General features: G+C 40.4%; 1 protein-coding gene across 1 annotated transcript in view; it reads left to right on the top strand.

Moving 5' to 3' along the window:
- Positions 1 to 3,012: 3,012 nt before the first annotated feature.
- Positions 3,013 to 22,728, top strand: part of ERAP2 (endoplasmic reticulum aminopeptidase 2) — a 52,044-nt gene continuing 32,328 nt past the window's right edge. The window contains 6 exon segments of the mRNA NM_001131125.1: positions 3,013 to 3,040; positions 6,105 to 6,789; positions 10,339 to 10,477; positions 15,407 to 15,541; positions 17,907 to 18,027; positions 21,052 to 21,206. Coding sequence (NP_001124597.1) covers positions 6,215 to 6,789; positions 10,339 to 10,477; positions 15,407 to 15,541; positions 17,907 to 18,027; positions 21,052 to 21,206 — 1,125 coding nt within the window. The 5' untranslated portion in view covers positions 3,013 to 3,040; positions 6,105 to 6,214.

Raw genomic sequence — 22,728 nt, forward strand, 5'->3', positions numbered from 1 at the left:
TGCCTGTAGTTAGGGACTGGAAAGGAAGCATGTGTTACTTCCAAAGTGGCTTCTTGGGGCTGGCATTTACCTTGTGATAGGTGGTTTACACAGGGGACACTCTGAGTGTTCCATAGACACTCTAGGTCAATGGAGAGGAAGGTGCAGAAAAGCTGAGGAAACACGTGGCTCATCCAGAAGTGGAAAGCACCCTGATGTGCTTGAAGCATGAAGCAAGTGTTGGGCAATCTAGGAAAAACAAAAAACAAAAACTAAAACTAAAACACTGAAAATGCATTCACCCACTCAGCTAACATTTGTTGAGGGTCTCTTACATGGCAGGCTCTGCTCTATACTGGGCACTCAGCAGTTAGAGGGCAGAGTTGCTACCTGCAAAAAGCTTATGTTCTAGTGAGGAGACAAGAAAACAAACAAACAACTACATATTGAAGTATAAGGAACTGACCAATGCTAAGAAGAAACAAAAAGCAGGCTGACAGGATAGGCCTTGGTAGTGGTGGATTTAGGGAGGGGTGGTACTGCCTTAGAGCCAACAAGGAGGGTCTCTCTGAGTAAGAGACGATTCAGAGACCAGGATGAAATGGAAAACTGAGACATGAATTCCCTAAGCAACAAACCTCCCAAAGCTTATTCCAAAGAAAAGAGAAGAGAAAAGAAAAGAAAAAAAAAGGAAGGAAAGAAAGAAAGAGAGAGAAAGAAAGAAAGAGAAAGAAGAAAGAAAAGAAAAGTTAGGAGCCCATTTTGCTGAGAAACTCTTTTAAATAAGCTACAAAGTACTTGATTCCGGCTCAATTTTCACTTCTGGGATTCTGCAGCTCAATTCCATAGCCTGTTTCTTCATTCTCCATCACCACTTCTGTTCCAGTGGGCAGAAGAGAGCTCTGAAAACACACATGCACTCGCCCACATACCCACAGCTAGGCTGGATCTTGTGACAAGGAATATCACAGAAATACTCCCAGCCTCCTATACCTCTTCTACCTGCCCCCATGCCCTGCAGAGTTAGAGTCCGTAGATAAGCCCTTGGGACCTCCTCTTCTTTGTCGTCTTTGTCCCCTTCTTTTTCCCACTCACTGGCTTCCAGCCATCCCCCTTCCTGTGGTGCCCCTCTCACTGCATGAAATGCAGCTCTGAGGGACCCCATTCAGTCTTATGCTTCGGGCCTTAGGTGTAGGCTACTGCCTTCCTTTCTGCCCCTTCTACTTTATCGACTTGTTCTTTCAGGTTGAAATAATAAAATGTAGAAAGGTGGAAAAATTAAAGCTTGAGACTTAACTAGGATCTAATCATGGCAACATGTGCCGTTGGGCCAAACATAGGTTGCAAACACAAACCACAGCAGGACAAGGCACATGATACAAGTCTATGAAGAGTGTCTGCAACACGGTAAGAGCTAAGCTTGTTATATTTCACTTGACAATAGAAATTGTATGGATGTATTGTCTTTTAATAGACTGTGATTCAAACAAAACAACTATAGGCTGGCATATAGGCTGCCAGTAGGCCACTATGGTTCCCACACTAGGACTTGTCCTTCTGTAAATGGGGAAATCAAGGAAAGATCTTGAGCAGTGGGGGAGGCACGGTCAAGCAGTAGTTGAAAGGATTAATCTGGTGGCATTGTACAAGTAAACTGCAAGAAGCTGAGCTTGAGAAGCTGAGAGGACATGGTTGAAGGCCATTGTGAGGAAGGATGAGGACCTGGACTACTTTAATAAGCGGTGGGATTTTTTCTTGATTGGATAGAAAGAGATTGAAAATGATTCAAAAAGGCCAGTTGTGGTGGCTCATGCCTGTAATCCCAATCCTTTGGGAGGCTGAGGCAGAAGGATCACTTGAGCCTAGGAGTTTGAGACCAGCCTGAGCAACACAGGAAGACCTCATCTATAAAAAAGTGATAATAAATTAGCTGGGTGTAGTGGTGGATGCCTGTAGCCCCAGCTACTTGGGAGGCTGAGGTGGGAGGATCATTTGAGCTCAGGAAGCCGAGGCTGCAGTGAGCTGGGTTGGCACCACTGCACTCCAGCCTGGGTGACAGAGTGAGACCCTATCTCAAAAAAAAAAAAAAAAGGAAAAGGAAAAATCAACAGGCTTTGGCAACAAATTGGAGAGGGACAGAATCAAAATAACTAACTATATGGTTCAATCCTAGATAATGGAAGAAGGCTGGAAGCATATAAAGCAAAGGGTGCTTATCTGGGGAAAGAAAACGCTGTTTGAGTTGTTAGGGTTCTGGTTCAGGTTAGGATTAGACATCCATGTAATGTCAGTCCATCAGGCTGTTGGAATTACAGCAGCAGAACCCTTGAAGGAGGGATCACAATGGGAGCAATGTGGGATGAATGGGGATAAATGCTAAATCTGGGTACTGGAAAGGATAAACAGAGGGCAGAGCAAAGGCCAGAGGTTTCACCTTTGTGGAAGGCCTATATTCAGAGCAGAGAGGAAGTAGAAGCCAAACTCAAACAGGCAGATAAAGAGAGATCAAAGAGATGAGCGTGAGATACGGTCCCCTCGTGCCCAAGGAGACGAGGTGGTTACAGACATGGCAAAGCTGAGAATAATCACCTCTGATAAAGACCACAGAAGCTGCCCGGGAGGTGTTTGGTAAGCTTGGAGTTACGTTTGTGGGGTGGATGGGCAGAAGTCAGATTTCGTAGCACTGAGGATGCAGCACAAGGAGAAGTTCAAGATCAATTCCTAAGACAACAACTTGGCACTAAAAAACATGAACTATGTTCTGAAGGCTTTACCCTGGGGACAAGGGAACGGAGGCGATAACAGCAGAAGTGGCAGCCACTGGCGATCCTTTCTTTCTACGGTTTGGATTCTACTCCAAAGCCACTTATTTGTGCATTCTACAAAAAGTTTCTTGTCCTTTTTGGAATAAAGCTCTTATCCTAAGCTTCATTCACACCTGCGTGATAATGAACCAGCTAGTACTGTACTCAGGAGGCATGAAAAGTTCTGAATCTTGGAATAGAAAGTGAAAGCAAAAATAAATTCCCCTTCAGTCAAATCTGCAGCAGCATGCTTTAAGGTAACGTATCAACATTTCTCTTGGGTTTGTCTTAAAATTAGAATTTTTCAATGAGAATAATGAACTGAAGGTATAGAACTGCTGTGTTGAGAAGGTTTTGTAATCTAAGGCAAGGTTCTGGGGGACCAGGGTGAATTGGGTGCGGCTGTATTAGTGTATGCAGTTGAGGCTGGGACTTGATCTAAGACTCTTTCTGCTGCACTGGCTCACTCTCTTTCAGAGATCTTTTTGTCTTTTCTAAACGTTTGTGACAATTCTTGCTTCTTCAATCCCAGGATGTTTTGTTCACTGCATTGCTATTTAAGGTACAGTGCAGTATAATAGAAAGCCCACCAGACCAAAGGTCAGAGAGCTATGTTTTAGTCCTGATTCTGTTTCAGACTTCCTGTGTGGATTTTGAGGAGTCACCATCCTGTTCCTTCACCTGTTTATTTAATTTAATTTATGTATTTATTTATGTATTTATTTATTTATTTTGAGACAGAGCCTCGCTCTGTCGCCCAGGCTGGAGTGCAGCAGCACGATCTCGGCTCACTGCAACCTCCACCTCCCTGGTTCAAGCGATTCTCGTGCCTCAGCCTCCCGAGTAGCTGGGACTACGGGCATGTGCCAGCACGCCCGGCTAATTTTTGTATTTTTAGTAGAGACAGGGTTTCACCATGTTGGTGAGGCTGGTCTCGAATTCCTGACCTCAGGTGCTCTGCCCACCTTGGCCTCCCAAAATGCTGGCATTACAGGCCTGAGTCACTGTGCCGGGTCCTGTTTCTTTATCTGAACACTAAGGACTTGTACTAGCTGGCCTTTACAACCCTTACTAGTTCTAAAGTTAAAGACTGTGTGAGTAAAGCTTTTCTCTCTACTCTTATCAATCAAGTACATCTCTAGGAGTGTCTGCTACAAGTGGGGGCAGAGCTACTCTTTCATTTTGGCCATTGAATGCAAGTTATAACCTCAATAATAATTTCATATCCAATACTAATTACTTACTTCCTATATGCTCCATGCTGTGCTGTGCCAACTTCTTCACATGAATTATTTCATTTAATCATCCCAGCATGAGGAAGGTATAATTATTACACTGTTTTATGGGTGAGATAAATGAAGCTCAAAAAGTCAAAAACTTTGCCCATGATCACATAGGTGAGGTTGGTGGAATTAGCGCTGGAATCCGGGCACTCTGATTCCAAAGCCTCAGACCCACATAATAAGCCACTCCATTTTTTTTAAACCCTCCAAAATTAAAGCTAATAGACCAATTACGAGTGTACTTATTAGACGTTGTTGGAACACTGAGATTTGTAGCAGTGATTTAATGCTTGTTTTTAAAAAGAGGGAGAAGTATCTTTATTTAATATTATTTTATTTTATTTTATTTTTGTTCCTTTAACAATACCTGTTATCTGCATTAATACTGCAATTGAAAAATTGAAGTAATTGTTTGGATAATTAATGCTGCAGAACTTGTTCAGGATTATAAAAAGAAGAAGCAGCAGGGAAAACCTTCATGGTTTGAGTTGGAGCAGTAAGGAAGTAAGTAGAGGCAGGTGGTAGGGTGGCAGTAAGAATTGATTCCCCCAAATTAACTATGCTGTTTGTCCTAATTTTATATGTGTTGTAGCTTTACCCTTAGAAGAGAAAGAAACTTAGTTCTATTTACAAAGGTAGTAAATTCAGTTTGATTTGATTGTGCTTTCAAAAGTAGTGTAAAGGGAAAAGAACCAAACCTTAAAAAAAATTCTGTAAGAATATTATAAACTCAAAATTTATTTCCATGGCTTTTGACATATTGAAAATAAACTGAGGATAAACACCTACCTTGACCAGCAACCTTTACACCAGTAGCCATAAAATGAGGCCATTCAGATAATGTTACTGAAAGAGATGAAGTTCAATGCCATTCGTAGTAATAATAATAATAATATCTGGTATCCAAATAATATAGAATATATATAGAATATGCTTTGTGACTTATGAAGACAAAATAGAGACATCTTGCACAGTTTACTTTCAGGCATACTCTTAAAATTACATGTGTGCCTGTGGTTCCAGCTACTTGGGAGGCTGAGACATCAGGATTGCTTGACCCCAGGAATTTGAGGCCAGCCTGGGCAACACAGTGACACATTATCCTTTAAAAAAAATAAAATATGGCCAGGCGCAGTGACCCACGCCTGTGATCTCAGCACTTTGGGAGGCCAAGGCGAGTGGATCACCTGAGGTCAGGAGTTCGAGACCAGCCAGGCCAACATGGTGAAACCCCGTCTATACTAAAAATACAAAAATTAGCTGGGTGTGGTGGCACATGCCTGTAATCCCAGCTACTTGGAAGGCTGAGGGAGAAGAATCACTTGAACCCCAGAGGCAGAGGTTGCAGTGAGCCGAGACAGCGCCACTGCATTGCAACCTGGACAACAGCGAGATTCCGTCTCAAAAACATAAATAAATGAATAAAAATAAAATAGGCTGGTCACAGTGGCTCACGCTTGTAATCCCAACACTTTGGGAGGATTACTTGAGTTTAGGAGTTTACCAGCCTGGTTAACAGGGAGACCCCCATATCTACAAAAAAGGTAGCCGAGTGTGGCGGTGTGTGTCTGTAGTCCCAGCTACTCTGGAGGCTGAGGTGGGAGGATCACTTGAGCCCAGGAAGTTGAGGCTGCAGTGAGCTGTGATCATGATTGCATACTCTACTCCCGCCTGGGCAACAGAGCAAGACCCTGTCTAAAACATAAATAAATAAACAAAAATTTAAAATATAACCAAATGTTAAAAACATTCAGCATGCAATGAATTTACACACCTGCCTTCTGCTTGCTGCACAAGAATTCAGAAGAAATTCATTACATTCAATTTTAAGGTAGGGTTTTTTGGGGGAGTCCTAAAGGGTTTTTATTTATAATAACCAGATAACAGCTTAATTTCTGCTCTATTTTGTGGATACTTGGCCTAATTCTGACAGAGAGCAGATTTTCCCTTACTCACACCTACCTTTTTACATGTTTAAGATTTTATTTGTAAATTGAAATCTTTTTCGTCATGCTATAAGTGTGTTTTTTTCTTCTAGATTAAATTCATATATTGAAAGTATTGTTCAGGAGCCAAGAGCCAGTGCAGTGCTATGAAGAACTACGAGATTAGCCTGGATATTAACTTGTCTTCTAGAGAATAGATTCCATGCTCCATTCTTCTGCAATGGTTAATTCACACAGAAAATCAATGTTTAATATTCACAAAGGATTTTACTGCTTAGCAGCCATCTTGCCCCAAATATGCATTTGTTCTCAGTTCTCAGTGCCATCTAGTTATCACTTCAGTGAGGATCCTGGGGCTTTCCCAGTAGCCACCAATGGGGAACGATTTCCTTGGCAGGAGCTAAGGCTCCCCAGTGTGGTCATTCCCCTCCATTATGACCTCTTTGTCCACCCCAATCTCACCTCTCTGGACTTTGTTGCATCTGAGAAGATCGAGGTCTTGGTCAGCAATGCTACCCAGTTTATCATCTTGCACAGCAAAGATCTTGAAATCACGAATGCCACCCTTCAGTCAGAGGAAGATTCAAGATACATGAAACCAGGAAAAGGGCTGAAAGTTTTGAGTTATCCTGCTCATCAACAAATTGCACTGCTGGTTCCAGAGAAACTTATGCCTCACCTGAAATACTATGTGGCTATTGACTTCCAAGCCAAGTTAGGTGATGGCTTTGAAGGGTTTTATAAAAGCACATACAGAACTCTTGGTGGTGAAACAAGGTAAGAACTTGCTCAGGTAATTTACATTCTTTTGTGATAATTTCCTTATGAGTTACATCTCTTTGCCAGGAGCAGACTTCAGCAGCCATTTATGAGAAATCCAGTAAACTATGAGGAACCCAGAAGGAAAAGCTCTACCATTCCTTAAGGAAACCACAGTAGAGATGTAAAGACAGGACTCAGAGGCATAAACAGCTAGAGGGTGAATAACTAGGAGGAGAGGCCAGTATATGACTGATATGATGGATATGCTTATGTGCTAGGGAAAGAGATGGTCAGTGCAGAGAGGGCTGAAATAGGAAATGCTTCTCAAAGGAAGTGGGTCTTCATCTGGGACCAGAAGGAAATGTAAGTGACACTGGGATTGGGAGAGAGGAAGTGACAGAGTATACATTGCCTAGGTAACAGCCATGACTCATATCGAATAGTCAGAAACAAGGAACAAGTTTGTTTGGAAAATTGAGAAATATAGTCTATTCGATCAAGTCACATTCATTGAGCACACACTATGTGCCAGGCACTGCACTAGGCACTGAATGTATAATGGTGGGATCTGATGGAAGAGACAACCAGGACAAGAAAATAAATAAAATTGGCAAGGTAATTGGCCAGTGTTATGAATGAAATAAAACAAGGCGCAAGAAAGGTGGAAAATGTGGCTGAAGATTGAAACTAATTCAGTTGACTGGGCAAGGAAGTGTTTGTTGAGGAAGTGAATTTAAATTGAGAGCTGAGTTGTTTTTTTTTAAAGAGACAGTTATGAGAACATCTCGGGGCAAGTGCAAAGGCTCTAAAGTGGGATTGGTTGAGAGAAGGCCAGTGTGAGCTGAGGAGAGTGAACAAGAGGGAGAAAGGGATCAGACCATGTGGAGCCTTGGGGCGTCTTGTAAGGAGTTTTGACTTTAACTCAGATGAAATGGGAAATCACTGGAAGATTCTGCTCTGATTTATGCTTTGTAAAGATCAAGTCTATGTTGAGGGTATGTTATAGAGAAGCAGAGTAATCATTTGGGAGGTCATTGCAGTAGTTCAGGTAAGAAGTGATGCTAATTTGGGCCAGGCTAGTGGCAGTGCTTATGGAGTGAAACAATTGAACTTGGCAGTTATTTTGGAGGGCAAAACAACAGAGATTGCTGACATATTGGTCATGTGAGGTGAGGGAAAGAAGAATCAAGGATGCTTAATAGAGTGGATGGTTTGGTTTCCCAGGGCCGGGATCCATCTGGGAGGTAAGAGGAGTCTGGCTCAGTGCACTCTCACGTTATGTGAATTATGTTCAATTGCCAGTTGGAGAAATCTAAATTCCATGGCTTAACCACACAGGGGCATATTTTTCTCATGCAACAAGAAGTTCAGAAGTAGGGCAGCTCAGAGTTGCTATAGTGCTGTTCAGCGTCATCCAGGACCCAGGCTCCTTCTGTCTTTCTGCTCAGCTATCCTATGGCTTTCTTCCTAATACTTGCAAGATGATTGCTGCACCTCTAGGCATCAAGTCCACATTCTAGGCAGGAAGAAGGGGAACACAGGGGAGAGATAAGGGCAAAAAGAAACGTTCCAGTTGAATCTAACACTCTTTACAAAGATTTCCCACCCAAGGACTTCAGCTAGACCAGAATGAGTCATAGCCTCACCAAGTTACAAGGGAGCCTGAAGAAGTAACTCTCTTATCTGGACTTGTTGCCTTCCTGAATAAAATCAGCATTCCATTGGAACCAAGGAAGGGGAGTGGGTATCAGGAAAGTGACTAGCTGTGTCTACTACATCCTGCTCTTCCCTTCCCCACTTGGGTGCTCACTGCACAGCCTGCAGCCATCCACCTAGGACAACTCTTCCCCAGGCTCCTCTCTTTCCACATTCCCTTGCTGACACTTCCCCTCATTGCAGCCACAATCCTCAGGAGCTGGTTTTCAGGCTCAGCACAGTATTGGATAGGAAAAGTATCAACTTCTTTTCACTAAGGCACTACGTAAACAATGATGGCTTTTTTCATTTTTTTCAAATGCCGAAGGCCTCATGCAAAGGACATACATCTTAGGGATACTATTCTGGGAGCTGTGGGAGATGAGAAGGGGAGATATTTGGAGTAAAGCTGGAGGACTTTCCAGCATGCCTCCCATGATTAATTGCAGGCTATTCCTGACGCTCCTTATGGTTAATTAGTCAGTTCCCTTCATACTCAGTCACCTAGTAGGTCTGACATGTATGATAATGTACTGCACAATGTCAATTGAATCTTATGAATCTCTCTCTTTCTCTCTCTTTCTTCCTCACTTCTTCATCTAAACCACACAAGTAATTCAGTTGAAAGTGGTTCTTTTGAGATGCAGAAGGTCACACTTTGCATGTAGAGTTCCAATTAATCGTGTAAGCAACAAAGATTCAGTTTTTTTTGTTTTGTCAATGTAGACTTATTACAACCAAAATTTCATGTGAGTGAAAATTATTCCAGCCACTTAGAATTCCTTTACATTTGCAGAAACTGCTACCAAATACAAATAAAACCTTGAGGCCACAAGTGAATCATTTACATCTCTAGCCTCAGTTTCCCAGCCTGTGTCATAGAAATAAAGTAAGCTGAAGTAAAATATCCTGACAGCTTCTCTTTTTTCCCTCCTGACCTGTCTCTCCCTCGTATTTGAGCTATTCTATTCTCCCCTCCTTTTCCAGTTAAAATCTGCTCTCCAAATTCACTTCTTAATTGAAGCTTAAAGTCCAAAGAGTAAATCTGTAACTGTACAGTTTCAGGCATATCCTGGTGTTGGGGTAGAGAAGTTTGTCAGAGTATGTATCTATTATACTTGTCATCATCTGAAGAGTGGCAAGCAGAGAGAACTAGAAGTACCTGGGGGCACAGGTGCCAAAGAGAGACCATTAGCCAACAATGGTACAAGAATATGAAAGTCCAGCTCCTTGCCTCCAGTGGGGGACACGTGAAGGCATAGTTTGCATCCCAGAGCTCCCTGGGAATCAGGCTGACGCTGGGACTTTGCCTGTCCTGCACCCTTGACTGGCTTCTCCCTTTTCCCTGTCCTGCTTCCCTCACTTCCTTACCTGTTTCTCCTGGCAGGATGTTCTCAATAAGTCAGGATCTGCTCCCTGGAAATACAACTTAGGACATCACTCATATACACAATTACTCAAACGTCTGCCTGAGGCCCTTTCAGGTTTAGAGACAGTACTGAACATTTAATTTCCTAGTGAATTTTGAAGCCATGCAGACAACATGTGTACTGTCTCAGTCATTTACTGGCTACGGATCCTGCTAAGGTCATTCAAGTTGTCTGAGCCTCAATATCCTTGTTTGACCTGAGTATGAACGAAATAATGTAATTAGCATTCCCAGAACAGGGCATTGCTTGTGATTGATGGCTGCTAAATAAGATTTTACCTTCATTTTCCTCAAAGAGACAGTCGAGATTCACAAAGGTTGCAGTTTGAGAAATCAAGTCTATTACCCCCAGGTTTGATAAGCTGTTTGCTAAATGTACAGATTCATTTCTCTTCTTGATTTCACTTGTGCATTTTGGCTGGGGGTGGGTCTTTTCACAGAATACTTGCAGTAACAGATTTTGAGCCAACCCAGGCACGCATGGCTTTCCCTTGCTTTGATGAACCGTTGTTCAAAGCCAACTTTTCAATCAAGATACGAAGAGAGAGCGGGCATATTGCACTATCCAACATGCCAAAGGTATTTCCACTTCCAGAAACTTTTAGAAATTGTTCTCAAGTTGAGACTCAGTCTTCGTTTGTTTTTTAAAATTGCTTTCAGGATTTCAGCCATTAATTTGTTTTTATCTATCTATCTATCTATCTATCTATCTATCTATCTATCTATCAGTCATCATAATTTCAATCCTTCTAGACTTTAACATCATTCCGTTTGGGGCATTGTTACACAGGAAGGTTTTTTTTTTTTCCCAAGCAAAGTGATTTATATTTTGTGTTCATATGGAAACAGTATCTTAAATCTGTGTTTCTTGGCCAGGGATGAAATTCAGAATCTCCTAGAGTAGCACTTCTCAAACTTTAGGATTCAGATTAATGGTCTGAGGATCTTGCTAAAACTCAGATTCTGATTCAAGAGGTCTTGGGGTGAAGCTTGAAGTTCTACCTTTCTAACAAGCCCCCAGTCACTGCTGATGGTCCAGAGACCCCTTTTGCAGTGGCAAGGATCTCAGGGACCCTGCAGGGCCCCAACCCAAGAAATTCTGATCTAGAAGTCTGTGATGGAACTTAGAAATCCCCTCTTTTAAGTTTCACAAGTAATTCTGAAATTTATTTATGAAAATTATTAATTGTGGTTATCCTTTTTTTTTTTTTTTTTGAGACAGTCTCACTCTGTTGCCCAGGTTGGAGTGCAATGGCGTGATCTCAGCTCACTGCAACCTCCACCTCCCGGGTTCAAGCAATTCTCTTGCCTCAGCCTCCCAAGTAGCTGGGATTACAGGCTCCCACCACTACACCCAACTAATTTTTTTTGTATTTTACTAGAAACGGGGTTTCACCATGTTAGTCAGCCTGGTCTCAAACTCCTGACCTCAGGTGATCTGCCCGCCTTGGCCTCCCAAAGTGCTGAGATTACAGGCGTGAGCCACCATGGCTGGCCTATACAACTTCTTTAATTGAAAGAGGACTTTGGGACTCTTATTTGGCTCATATTAGTACTCAAAATGCAGAGACTCTGGAAGACACAGTAGACCCTTTTCCTTGTTTGATACTTCCTCACTAATGATGTACTTGCCATTTGTGCTGTTGAACAAAATGTAAAATATTCCTGTAACGCCGCTTGGATAGTAGAACAAAAATAGAGGCTTTCCTGATGGTGCTTCAGAAAGGTGGAGCACAGGAGGCAGCAGGTCATCCACAGCCAGCAAGTGGCCCCACGCCCATTTTCCTCTCTGTCTCTACAGATGCAGGAGAGAAATGAGCCCATAATCTAGATGCTGCATCTCCCCAGATTTCTACTTAATGCTGGAAAAGACGTTTGCTCTGAAATACTGGCAGAGTGGACCAAAGGAAAAAAAAAAACAACTGACCATGGGACCCATAGTTCAGTTTTTCTGTGATTGTAACAGATAGCAGTTTAATTAGCCCTTCATTTTCAGGTAGCAACAATTTGCTACTGTGAGGTCAATTATTCTTTCCAACAGCATGTTCGTTTCAAGACAGTGTATCACTGAAGTAGCTTTCCTGGAAGTTTTTTATTAATATAATTTTCTATCTGAATAATCATGAGGGGTAAAGTAAAAACACAGCCCTTTTCATCAAAATAGAATGCAAACATAAATTGCTGTTATCATTATTATATTAGAATTTAAAATTTATATCTCAGAAATCTCCAGTAACTTCTCATGTTTAAGCAAAAGAAGCAAACACTTTGAAAATATTTTCTAAGGTCCTTGAATCTCTACTTTGCCCAGTTGACTGGAGCAGCTCGCTAGATCATGCCCTTTTCAGCGAATACTGATTTAACATTCTGCTTCTTCACTTTTACACTGTTGGTGGGACTGTAAACTAGTTCAACCCTTGTGGAAGTCAGTGTGGCGATTCCTCAGGGATCTAGAACTAGAAATTCCATTCGACCCAGCCATCCCATTACTGGGTATATACCCAAAGGACTATAAATCATGCTGCTATAAAGACACATGCACACGTATGTTTATTGCGGCATTATTCACAATAGCAAAGACTTGGAACCAACCCAAATGTCCAACAATGATAGACTGGATTAAGAAAATGTGGCACATACACACCATGGAATACTATGCAGCCATAAAAAATGATGAGTTCACGTCCTTTGTAGGGACATGGATGAAATTGGAAATCATCATTCTCAGTAAACTATCGCAAGAACAAAAAACCAAACACCGCATATTCTCACTCATAGGTGGGAATTGAACAATGAGAACACATGGACACAGGAAGGGGAACATCACACTCTGGGGACTGTTGTGGGGTGGGGGGAGGGGGGAGGGATAGCATTGGGAGATATACCTAATGCTAGATGACGAGTTAGTGGGTGCAGCGCACCAGCATGGCACATGTATACATATGTAACTTACCTGCACATTGCGCACATGTACCATAAAACCTAAAGTATAATAATAATAATAATAATAATAATAATAATAATAAAAGAAAAAAAAAACATTCTGCTTCTTATAAACATTGACCAACTCAGGCTCTCATGGTTAGTCAAAAAAGGAGAACTGAAGTAATGTCACAATCATACTCTCTAGATAACAGTTGTAGCACCTAAGCTGGGTTATGTAGACTGGTGGGAAGAAATGATACATGCTCTGTTCTCAATTTCCTTAGTTAAGAATGCAGGATTTAAGAGAAGTGAGGACCTCAGGGACCCTGCAGGGCCCCAACCCAAGAAATTCTGATCTAGAAGTCTATGATGGAACTTAGAAATCCCCCCTTTTAAGTTTCACAAGTAATTCTTAAATTTATTTATGAAAATTATTAATTGTGGTTATACAAGTTTTTTTGTTTGTGTTTTTGTTTTGTTTTGTTTTGTTTTGTTTTGATTTTTGAGACAGAGTCTCGCTCTGTTGCCCAGGTTGGAGTGCAATGGCGTGATCTCGGCTCACTACAACCTCAGCCTCCCAGGTTCAAGCAATTCTCCTGCCTCAGCCTCCCAAGTAGCTGGAATTACAGGCTCCCACCACTACACCTGACTAACTTTTTTTGTATTTTCAGTAGAGACGGGGTTTCACCATGTTAGTCAGCCTGGTCTCAAACTCAGGGACCTTGCAGGGTCCAAGTGCTAATAGAGGCAGCATATCTTTTGGACATTTATTTGTCTCTTTCATCCTTTAAGGAAACACGCACTCACTGGTGACAATTGCTATGCAAGTAAAGTTCTGCTGGTATTGAGAAAACAGCTAAATCCTTGTCTAGCAGTCAGTGTTTTGTACTTGGAGCTTACATCACCATCCTGGAAGAACTTACACTAATACCCCATACACGTCCATTTAAGGCAATGTTAATCTACATGGGTCACTGCAGGTTTCTGAACAAAACTCAGCCTCCATGGACTATATCGTCTTCATCTGGTGGGGATAAACCATAGCAAACGCCCATTTGCCTCCTAACCATCTCTGCCACCAGCCTTCTAGTAGCCCAGACATATTTCCCCATAGTCTCACAGCCTCACGCCTCTGCCAGTAACCCCTCCACACACTTGACTACATGGTTTTGCTGCTGAGTTTGGTCAGAAGACCACAATAATACCCCAGCTCTCAGCCCTTACCACAAGACAGCATCTCCTCTGCTGGGAGTGGATATCCAGAGAACACTGGTTGAATCAGCTTCCTAAAAATGGAGACTGTTGTTGGGGAAAATTAATTTGCTGGATAGAGTTCTTAAAAATTACAGCCCTGTATATACTTTGACTTTTCTTACAGTATTTGATCAGTACCTTCTTCTTTATTGGAACTTAGAAATAGATTTCAAATAGAATTCAGTAAAATTAAATTCTGTAGAATTTAACAGCAAAAACATTTGCCATCAAAGTAGACTAGAAAATTTATGGTAATGCTTCAAGCTATTTTCTCTTGCCAAAGCAAATCGTAATCTTATCCAACATGTCAAACATGCTTAATAAGCTGCAGTCAGCATCATCACAAGCCTGACTCCCAGAAAGGGCTCAGGGATAGAGGTGGGGAAGAGCCTGTCTAAGAGTTGTGACTAGCTTGAAGAAAATGTTTTCAGATTATTGGATCTGTATCCAGTCAGTATTTGGGGCATTGTACCACGGTGAAGACCATCTCTGAGACAAGCTGCCCAGACCAAATGAAGGTAGAGTTCAGTCATTACCCAGTGATCTTGATAGATGCAGCTGACGAGACTGCAGGCTGAAAAGTTTCTGCTTCCTTAGGAGATGGACAGAAGCTTAAATTACTAATGACTTCCTTGGCCTGACTGCTTTCATTGCTGAATCAATGAAGCAAAGATAAAATAAGACCATGACTCTAGCTGTCACGCAGCAAGTGAGAGAATGAGCATCATCTTTGGAGTCACACAGTCACATCCACATCTTGGTCCTACCGTGGAACTAGCCATGTGATCTCCAACAATTCTGTGAACATTTCTGAGCCTCTGTTTCCTCACCTGAGAAACAACACCAACCTCACACCCACATAACAGGATTAAAAGATAATGTGAAGCCTCTAGTTCAGTTTCACTTCCTGTTTTCTTTTTCCGCAGGGGTGTATTTCTTGTACAACAAACAAAGGGAAAGGGGCCATTATCTGGTATTTTACTTAAAAGCCCACAAGTTGAACTGATGCCAGTGTTGGAAATTATTGCATTTTAAGAAAATAGAAATACGTAATATTTTTGTGCTTTCAATCAACAAAATGAGATTTGGCATTTTTGTGCTTTGGGGATCTCAAAAGCAGGGCTTTTTGTCTTCAACAGAGTGTTGGGGTAAAAGCAATAGAGGTAAAAGAGGCCACGGAATACTAGGAGAGGCCATTGCCCTCCTAGGAGGTCATCGATTGTCCTTCAGAGTATGAGGCTTGCCTCTAACTCACCTGCCATAAGTCATAGGCATGGTTATGAAATACTCCAGTTTTCAAGTACTGATTATTCCTTTTCCTTTCTGTAGGTTAAGACAATTGAACTTGAAGGAGGTCTTTTGGAAGATCACTTTGAAACTACTGTAAAAATGAGTACATACCTTGTAGCCTACATAGTTTGTGATTTCCACTCTGTGAGTGGCATCACCTCATCAGGGGTCAAGGTGAGTTCTAATTTTCTACGCAGTGCAGAAAAGTGTCCTGAGAGCAATGAACTTTTGTTTTCTCATGTTTTTCATTATTATCAAAGTATTATGTTTATATTACAAAAAGAGATAGATAAAAAACTAAATTAAAAATTATCCATAGTCCTGTCACCAAGATACAACTACTGATAATATTAATGTAAGCCTTCCAAATATTTTCTATATGTATGTCAGCATATATGGGTGTACATAGTAACAGTATTTACTGACTATATATGTAAAGGTGATTTTCAAAGTGTATATATATGTATATATATAATACACACACACACACATATACCCTTTGCAAAATAATATATTGACTATTTTTAACCCATTTTTATCAAAATATGCTATAAAAGTTGAATGTCATTAAAAATTTTAAATAATATTATATTAATAATTGCATGGAGGTTTAATAAGGATTCTAAAATCAGCATCTTATTTTTGGGCATGTATGTTGTTTCCAACTTTTTTTTTTTCTTTGAGACAGAGTCTCACTCTGTTGCCTAGGCTGGAGTGCAATGACGCTATCTCGGCTCACTGCAATCTCCGCCTCCTGGGTTCAAGCAATTCTCCTGCCTCAGCCTCCCAAGTAGCTGGGAATACAAACACAGGCCATCATGCCTGGCTAATTTTTGTGTATTTGTAGAGACGGGGTTTCACCATGTTGACCAGGCTGGTCTTGAACTCCTGACCTCAGGTGATCCTCCCGCCTTGGCCTCCCAAAGTGTTGGGATTACAGGCGTGAGCCACCGTGCCCGACAGTTTCCAACTGTTTTTTATAACTTTTTTCCCTCAATGAAAGAAGATCTTTATAATTTTTAGAGTCTTCATTGTTTGCAAAAACTTACAACAATACTTAATGATTATCTTTGTAGTTAAATATTTGCAAACATTAGTGGACACATTAAATAAATAAAAAAGAACTTCTTATCCCAAGGGACCAAATTATAGACATAAAAACATCTTTAAAGAGTTATAAAATAATGCTTTTGAAAAATGGGTATAGGCCGGGCACAGTGGCTGATGCCTGTAATCCCAGCACTTTGGGAGGCCGAAGCGGGCAGATCGCCTGAGGTCAGGAGTTTGAGACCAGCCTGGGCAACATGGTGAAATCCCTCTCTACTAAAAATACAAAAATTAGCCAGGCATGGTGGCAGGCACCTGTAATCCCAGCTACTCGGGAGGCTGAGGCAGGAGAATCGCTTGAACCCGGGAGGTGGATGTTGCAGTGAACTGACATTGTGCCAGGCACTCCAGCCTGGGTGACAAGAGTGAGACTTCATCTCCAAAAAAAAAGAAAAAAGAAAAACAGAAAAAAAAAAGAAAAATCGGTATAAAGTATCTATTACAATTTACATACGTATTATGTTCATGAATATGTAGATATATGAGTTGTGTAGCTACACACACACATCACGGCACCTTTGCACTTAGACATGGATGTCTATGCATAGACACGGATGTGCAGGAGGTGAATGGCACTTCAGAGGACAGGTTCCTGTCAGCCTCTTTGGATTCACACCCCAGCTCTACAACTTTCAGCCTGGGTGATCTGGAGCAAGTTACTAAATCTTTATGTGTTTCTGCTGCTTCACCTATAAAATGGCACCTGCTTCATAGAGTGGGTGCAAGTATTAAATTAGATTTTATGTGTAAGCATTCAGCACAGTGCCTGGTAAACTGTCAAAAAAATGGCCATTTACATTTTTTCCACATAAAGGTTTTGAAGGACTTCAGTTAATTCAGAGCATAAAAGTGGGTCATGAAATAAAAGTAGCTCTATACTTGGAAGGCAAGAAAATTTGAATCTAATTATATTTTTTCTACTTGATAGCTAATTTCTTTGGGGGAGCCATTGAACATATTTGAGCATTTCTTAGTTTAAAGCAAGCTTGACAGAGGGCGGATCCAATAAGTTCTTCATGGCTTCCCACATAGGTCTAGAAGAAACCTATGTTTTATTTGAATTGTGTTTGTGGTCATCATTTTGGAAAGCTAGTTGACAAGTGCTAAAGTATATCATAGAGATGAACTCAAGTGGGTTCCTGTCTATGATATACTTGGATTATGATACAATGGGTTAATATGATTTGAAAGTTACAGATGAGCACTGAGGAAATGGATTGTAACAGAAGATTCAGGGTGTTTGTAATTTTCAAGACTGACTTTTGCTTTAATACTTCACAGAACCTCTTATCCTTATTGACAACATGCTTAATGGTATCTTAATACTTTCTTGAAAAGATGCAGTCTGCCTTTCTGTGTGAGAGGGTTATCAGGAATGGAATTATGCCAGGGAGCTGTCATTCAAAAACCTCTTCTGATCCACATTTCCCAGGTGTCCATCTATGCATCCCCAGACAAACAGAATCAAACACATTATGCTTTGCAGGCATCACTGAAGCTACTTGATTTTTATGAAAAGTACTTTGATATCTACTATCCACTCTCCAAACTGGGTATGTTCAAATTCCACATTATTGTCTTCATTTTTGCTCATAAAACTTGCTTTGATCTCTTCCCTCTTTCTCTTTCTATGTGATTTAAATGAGCACTGAGGAATTCAGGTTAGCTCAGGAAAAAATAATTTGTTCCTCAGAGATGATTCTTGAGTGTAGAAAATAAAATATTTATGAGATGCCCCAATAGTGTGGATCATTTCTCTCTTCTTTTATCAGGTTTAACGTTAACATATCTGCATCGAACTCTTTCCCAGGCTGATCAGAAAGGGCACACACTGGAGGCTGGGATGGAAGCCAGGTAGAGGGCCCAGGAAAGAGATGGGGAGAAAAAGAAGGAACACAGTGACTGCTGTGTTCAAAATAGGGGTCCACATGTCCAAGATGCTGTGACTCCCTGTGGCGGACATCAAGGCTCTCATCCATTATGTTCCTCTTCTATGGGAGGGAAACACACCTCCCATCAGGCTGCTCTTCTATGCCCAGCAGCATTGATTAGAGAATGGATTTTCCATCAAAAAATACACACACACACACACACACACACACACACAGACACATGCATTGCATATTAGAATTAGAGGGATTTCTGGAGGAATTGCTATACCCTATTTGTACAAGGTCAGCAATCTTTTATAAAGGTTGTCAAAAGTTTACGTAGAGAGAGTACTGAAAACTATGCCTCCATCTGTTATCTATATTGGGCACTGAGGTTGGATGGCAAGACTGTGGAACAGATTTAAAAAAAATTGCAGGAAACAGATCATCTGGTTATGGTAGTAGGTCTTTACATGAGATGATACTCATAGTCTATCTTGCTTTTAATTTTCTATCTTAAAAAATAAAAAACGTTATTTTTAGAATGTTGTAGAGAAGCAATCCCCAACCTTTTTGACACTAGGGACCAGATTTGTGGAAACAATTTTTCCACGAAGGTTGGGTGGATGGTTTTTGGATGAAACTGTTCCACCTCAGAGCATTGGGCATTAGATTCTCATAAGGAACACGCAACTTAGATCCCTCACATGCACAGTTCACAATAGGATTCATGCTCCTCTGAGAATCTAATGCCACCTCTGATCTGGCAGGAGGCAGAGCTCAGGCAGTCATGCTCTCTCCCACCGCTCACCTCCTGCCATGTAGCCCAGTTTCTAATAGGCCATTGACAGGTACTGGTCCGTGTCCCCGGGGTTAGGGACCCCTGTTGTAGAGCATATAAAAACTGAAGAAAGTTTCACAGCATATAAAGATTAGTGCTTGGGGTTCCTGACAGTGACAAAACAATTTTTTTCCTTTGGAATTTAGGATATACTTCTTATCTTGTCCTTTTTCGCCTCTTGCCCCCAACTCCAATGCATTTTCCTTACATAAATTAAAAGGGACCATCAATTGGCATACAGTTCTAGGCTTAAAAAAATTAAAAGCTATATCCAGGGGCTTATTTCGATAGTTCCTGAGTCTTGCTCTGTTATTATTGTGCAGGTTCTATATACCCTTTAGTACAGATATACTAAATCCCATTTATATGTAATTCATTGCTGTACTTTAGGCCAAAAGTCAAGGAAAGATTAATAACAGCCATCAACAATATTAATGTTGTTCTTGAAAAATGCAGTCTTAAAGAGCATATGAAACATCTTTAAGACTAACAGAAAAGAAGCATGCAACTTAGGAAAAAATAGAGCAGATATAAGTCCCACTACTATAAAATCATCAATGCAATTTAGAAGAAAAGTCATTCCCACATTTGAAGTGCTAATGAATACTAATCTTTATTAGTGCTAATTTAGTTTTTGATTGTGTTATGTACACTTGTTTTTCATCTACTAGAATTAACCAGTATTAACTCCAGACAATGTAATTATAAGCCAAGTGACTTGGTTCATTTCAAAGTTTTAAAAAATTATCTTTTTTTCCAGCTAAATGAACATTTTAGCTAGCAGAATTCAAAGACTAAATATTAGCCAGAAATTTTTTAGCCTACATGAAATCATTAGCAAAGGATAGTAAACAATGCACATACACTTATACCTGCATATGTATATGTGTGTGTATATATGTATGTATATATGTATATATATGTGTGTATATACACACACACATATACATATACACACACATATACAGGTACATATATATGTATATATACACACACATATACAGGTACATATATATGTATATATACACACACATACACACATATACAGGTATATATATATATTATATATGCCCATATATGGTGTATATATATACACACACACACATATATGGTATATATATATATATATATATATATATATACACACACACACACACGTAATGCAAATTAATGCATTATACCTGAGTTGTTTAAATGATTAGATTGCACTTTTTCCCCCCACAACACTTTCCTAAGAAGTAGAGGAAATATCAGTGTTGAAAAGGAAATTGAAGTCAGAAAGAATCAATGCCCAGAGCTTTTTTCCTCTGCTGTCTTAGAAGGACATGTGCTTATAATAGAGGCTATATTTGCTAGAAATATCAATGGAAATATTGACTATAGAGATGGCTCCTAAGAGGTGTTCTCCTGAAATTAAAATCATGCATCTTTTTGTTTTTTTCTAAAAATGAGTTCATTATACGTTTTGATGAATCTCAAACATATTAGAAATTATTTGATACCTTTTTTAAAGTTTTCAGCAGTACTAACATAAAACACAATATGATTGTTTTTAAATGAATTGTTTTCTTGGCAGTAAGGCACCCAAAATATTTTCAGAGTTCAGCACTTTCAGGAAGAAAATGGTTAAATGTCAATACGTTACTTCATCTACAAAACTCTGTACAACTTATTCCACTTGATAATGGGCACTGATTATTTTCAGCGCAACTATAAGACACCCTGTCAATGTTAAGATATTCTTGATGTTTTCAAAAAGTCTGCTTACATATACTTAAAGGATCATAGTGTATTTGAGCAGAGAGCCAATTCTATTTCTGATGTGGGAGCCATAAAACTCAAGTATGGTTGTTCTTATTTCTTAGATTTAATTGCTATTCCTGACTTTGCATCTGGAGCCATGGAAAATTGGGGCCTCATTACATATAGGGAGACGTCACTGCTTTTTGACTCCAAGACCTCTTCTGCTTCCGATAAACTGTGGGTCACCAGAGTCATAGCCCATGAACTGGCGCACCAGGTACTTGGCACTCATGACATTATCTCGATATCAGTTCAAAATAACATTATATAGAACACGATCAATCTTCCTGAAACAAAATAAATCATCTCATTTACCTCTAGAGGGGAACTTAGAGATTACTAAACCTAACACAACATGTCAAGTAGCAGAGTACTCAGTCTCTGAACTGTGGTGTGCATACTGGAATTTTATCACGAGAAGTAGCCATTAAATTTATCCTCTAAAACCTTTCAAAGCAAAGCCCTCAAATGTCATTTGGGAAAAGAAGGGAAGTGACTATACAGACACATGAAGCACAGAATTGGAAACCTTACAAATAAAGATTTCTACTAAAAATATTTCTCTTTATATCCCCTGGTACTCTGGCATTCCAATCTAGGGCAAAATCACTCTTCCTTCGGTTGGAACCTGTGCTTACATGGCCATAATGAAATACTTCAAGTGAAATTTGATGGGCTGATGATCCTGGGCACATACCTAACTCTCTGAAGTTCAGTGTCCCCATCTATAAAATTAAGTTAATAATAGTTCTGTTTCATAAAGCTGTTGTGAGGATTATGGATAGGGAAAGTGTGCGGATCACATAGTAAGCACTCAATAAGTGTTAGTTATTAATGATGATGACAACGGCCACTCCATCTACAAGAAATACTACTATTTCTTGCAGAATAACTTATCTAAGGGCCATCTATCAACACTATATTACATACAAATGTGGAATTGTAAAACTAGGTCTATAGATATTGGAGACTATTCTCTCTATTTCATTTCTGAAAACTCTCAGTAATGCAGTAAATTATTAAAGGCACCAAAATTGTCTTTCACCAAGTGGGCAAATATCATTCTGTTGTAGAATCTGGTAAAATCTCTTATTTAAAACATTTTAACTTTATCCTTTGTCGTCACCACAATAATGAGCTGTTGTTCTTTAAAGCAGTGAACTAAATACTCTGTTACACAGACAGCCATGCTCAGCACTGTGCTTCGAGAACACATGGGCTGCTTCCTTTGGTTCAGAATCTCCCCACTGGCCCATTTTAGGTGTTTTGATCATGAGTCACCAGGAGCTCTAAAGCACTTAACTGAGTCTGGAGATTTCTAATCTTTCTGCCAATTGTTTGTAGGGAAGTGCTCTGTGAGCTCTACTTCTGAGGCTCCATGCTCCCTCTGGCCCTCCCTTTAATAGCTTCTCTTCCACGGAGATGCAGTCAAGTGCTGAAGCAGCAAACAGCACTGGAATTTTTGCCCCCACTTTTTTGTCTTCCCATTGATTACCATATTAACATGTCACTCTGTGCATAACCCTGGCAAAGATTCCCTGATGCCAACTGTCTTAGCCTGGCATACAAGGTTCCCATGACCCAGCTCCTTTTTACCTCTCCAGCCTCATCTCTTGCCTACACCTAAGCTTTAGCCATCCAAGATTACCTGCCATTTTCTGAACATGCCGGGTTGTATCACTCTGCCTTTGCTCCTACTATCTGATATTCAGCATACCTGAGTACTATTTACAAGGCTC

Source organism: Pongo abelii, chromosome 4, assembly GCF_028885655.2.
Source record: "Pongo abelii isolate AG06213 chromosome 4, NHGRI_mPonAbe1-v2.0_pri, whole genome shotgun sequence".
NCBI classification, from domain to species: domain Eukaryota; kingdom Metazoa; phylum Chordata; class Mammalia; order Primates; family Hominidae; genus Pongo; species Pongo abelii.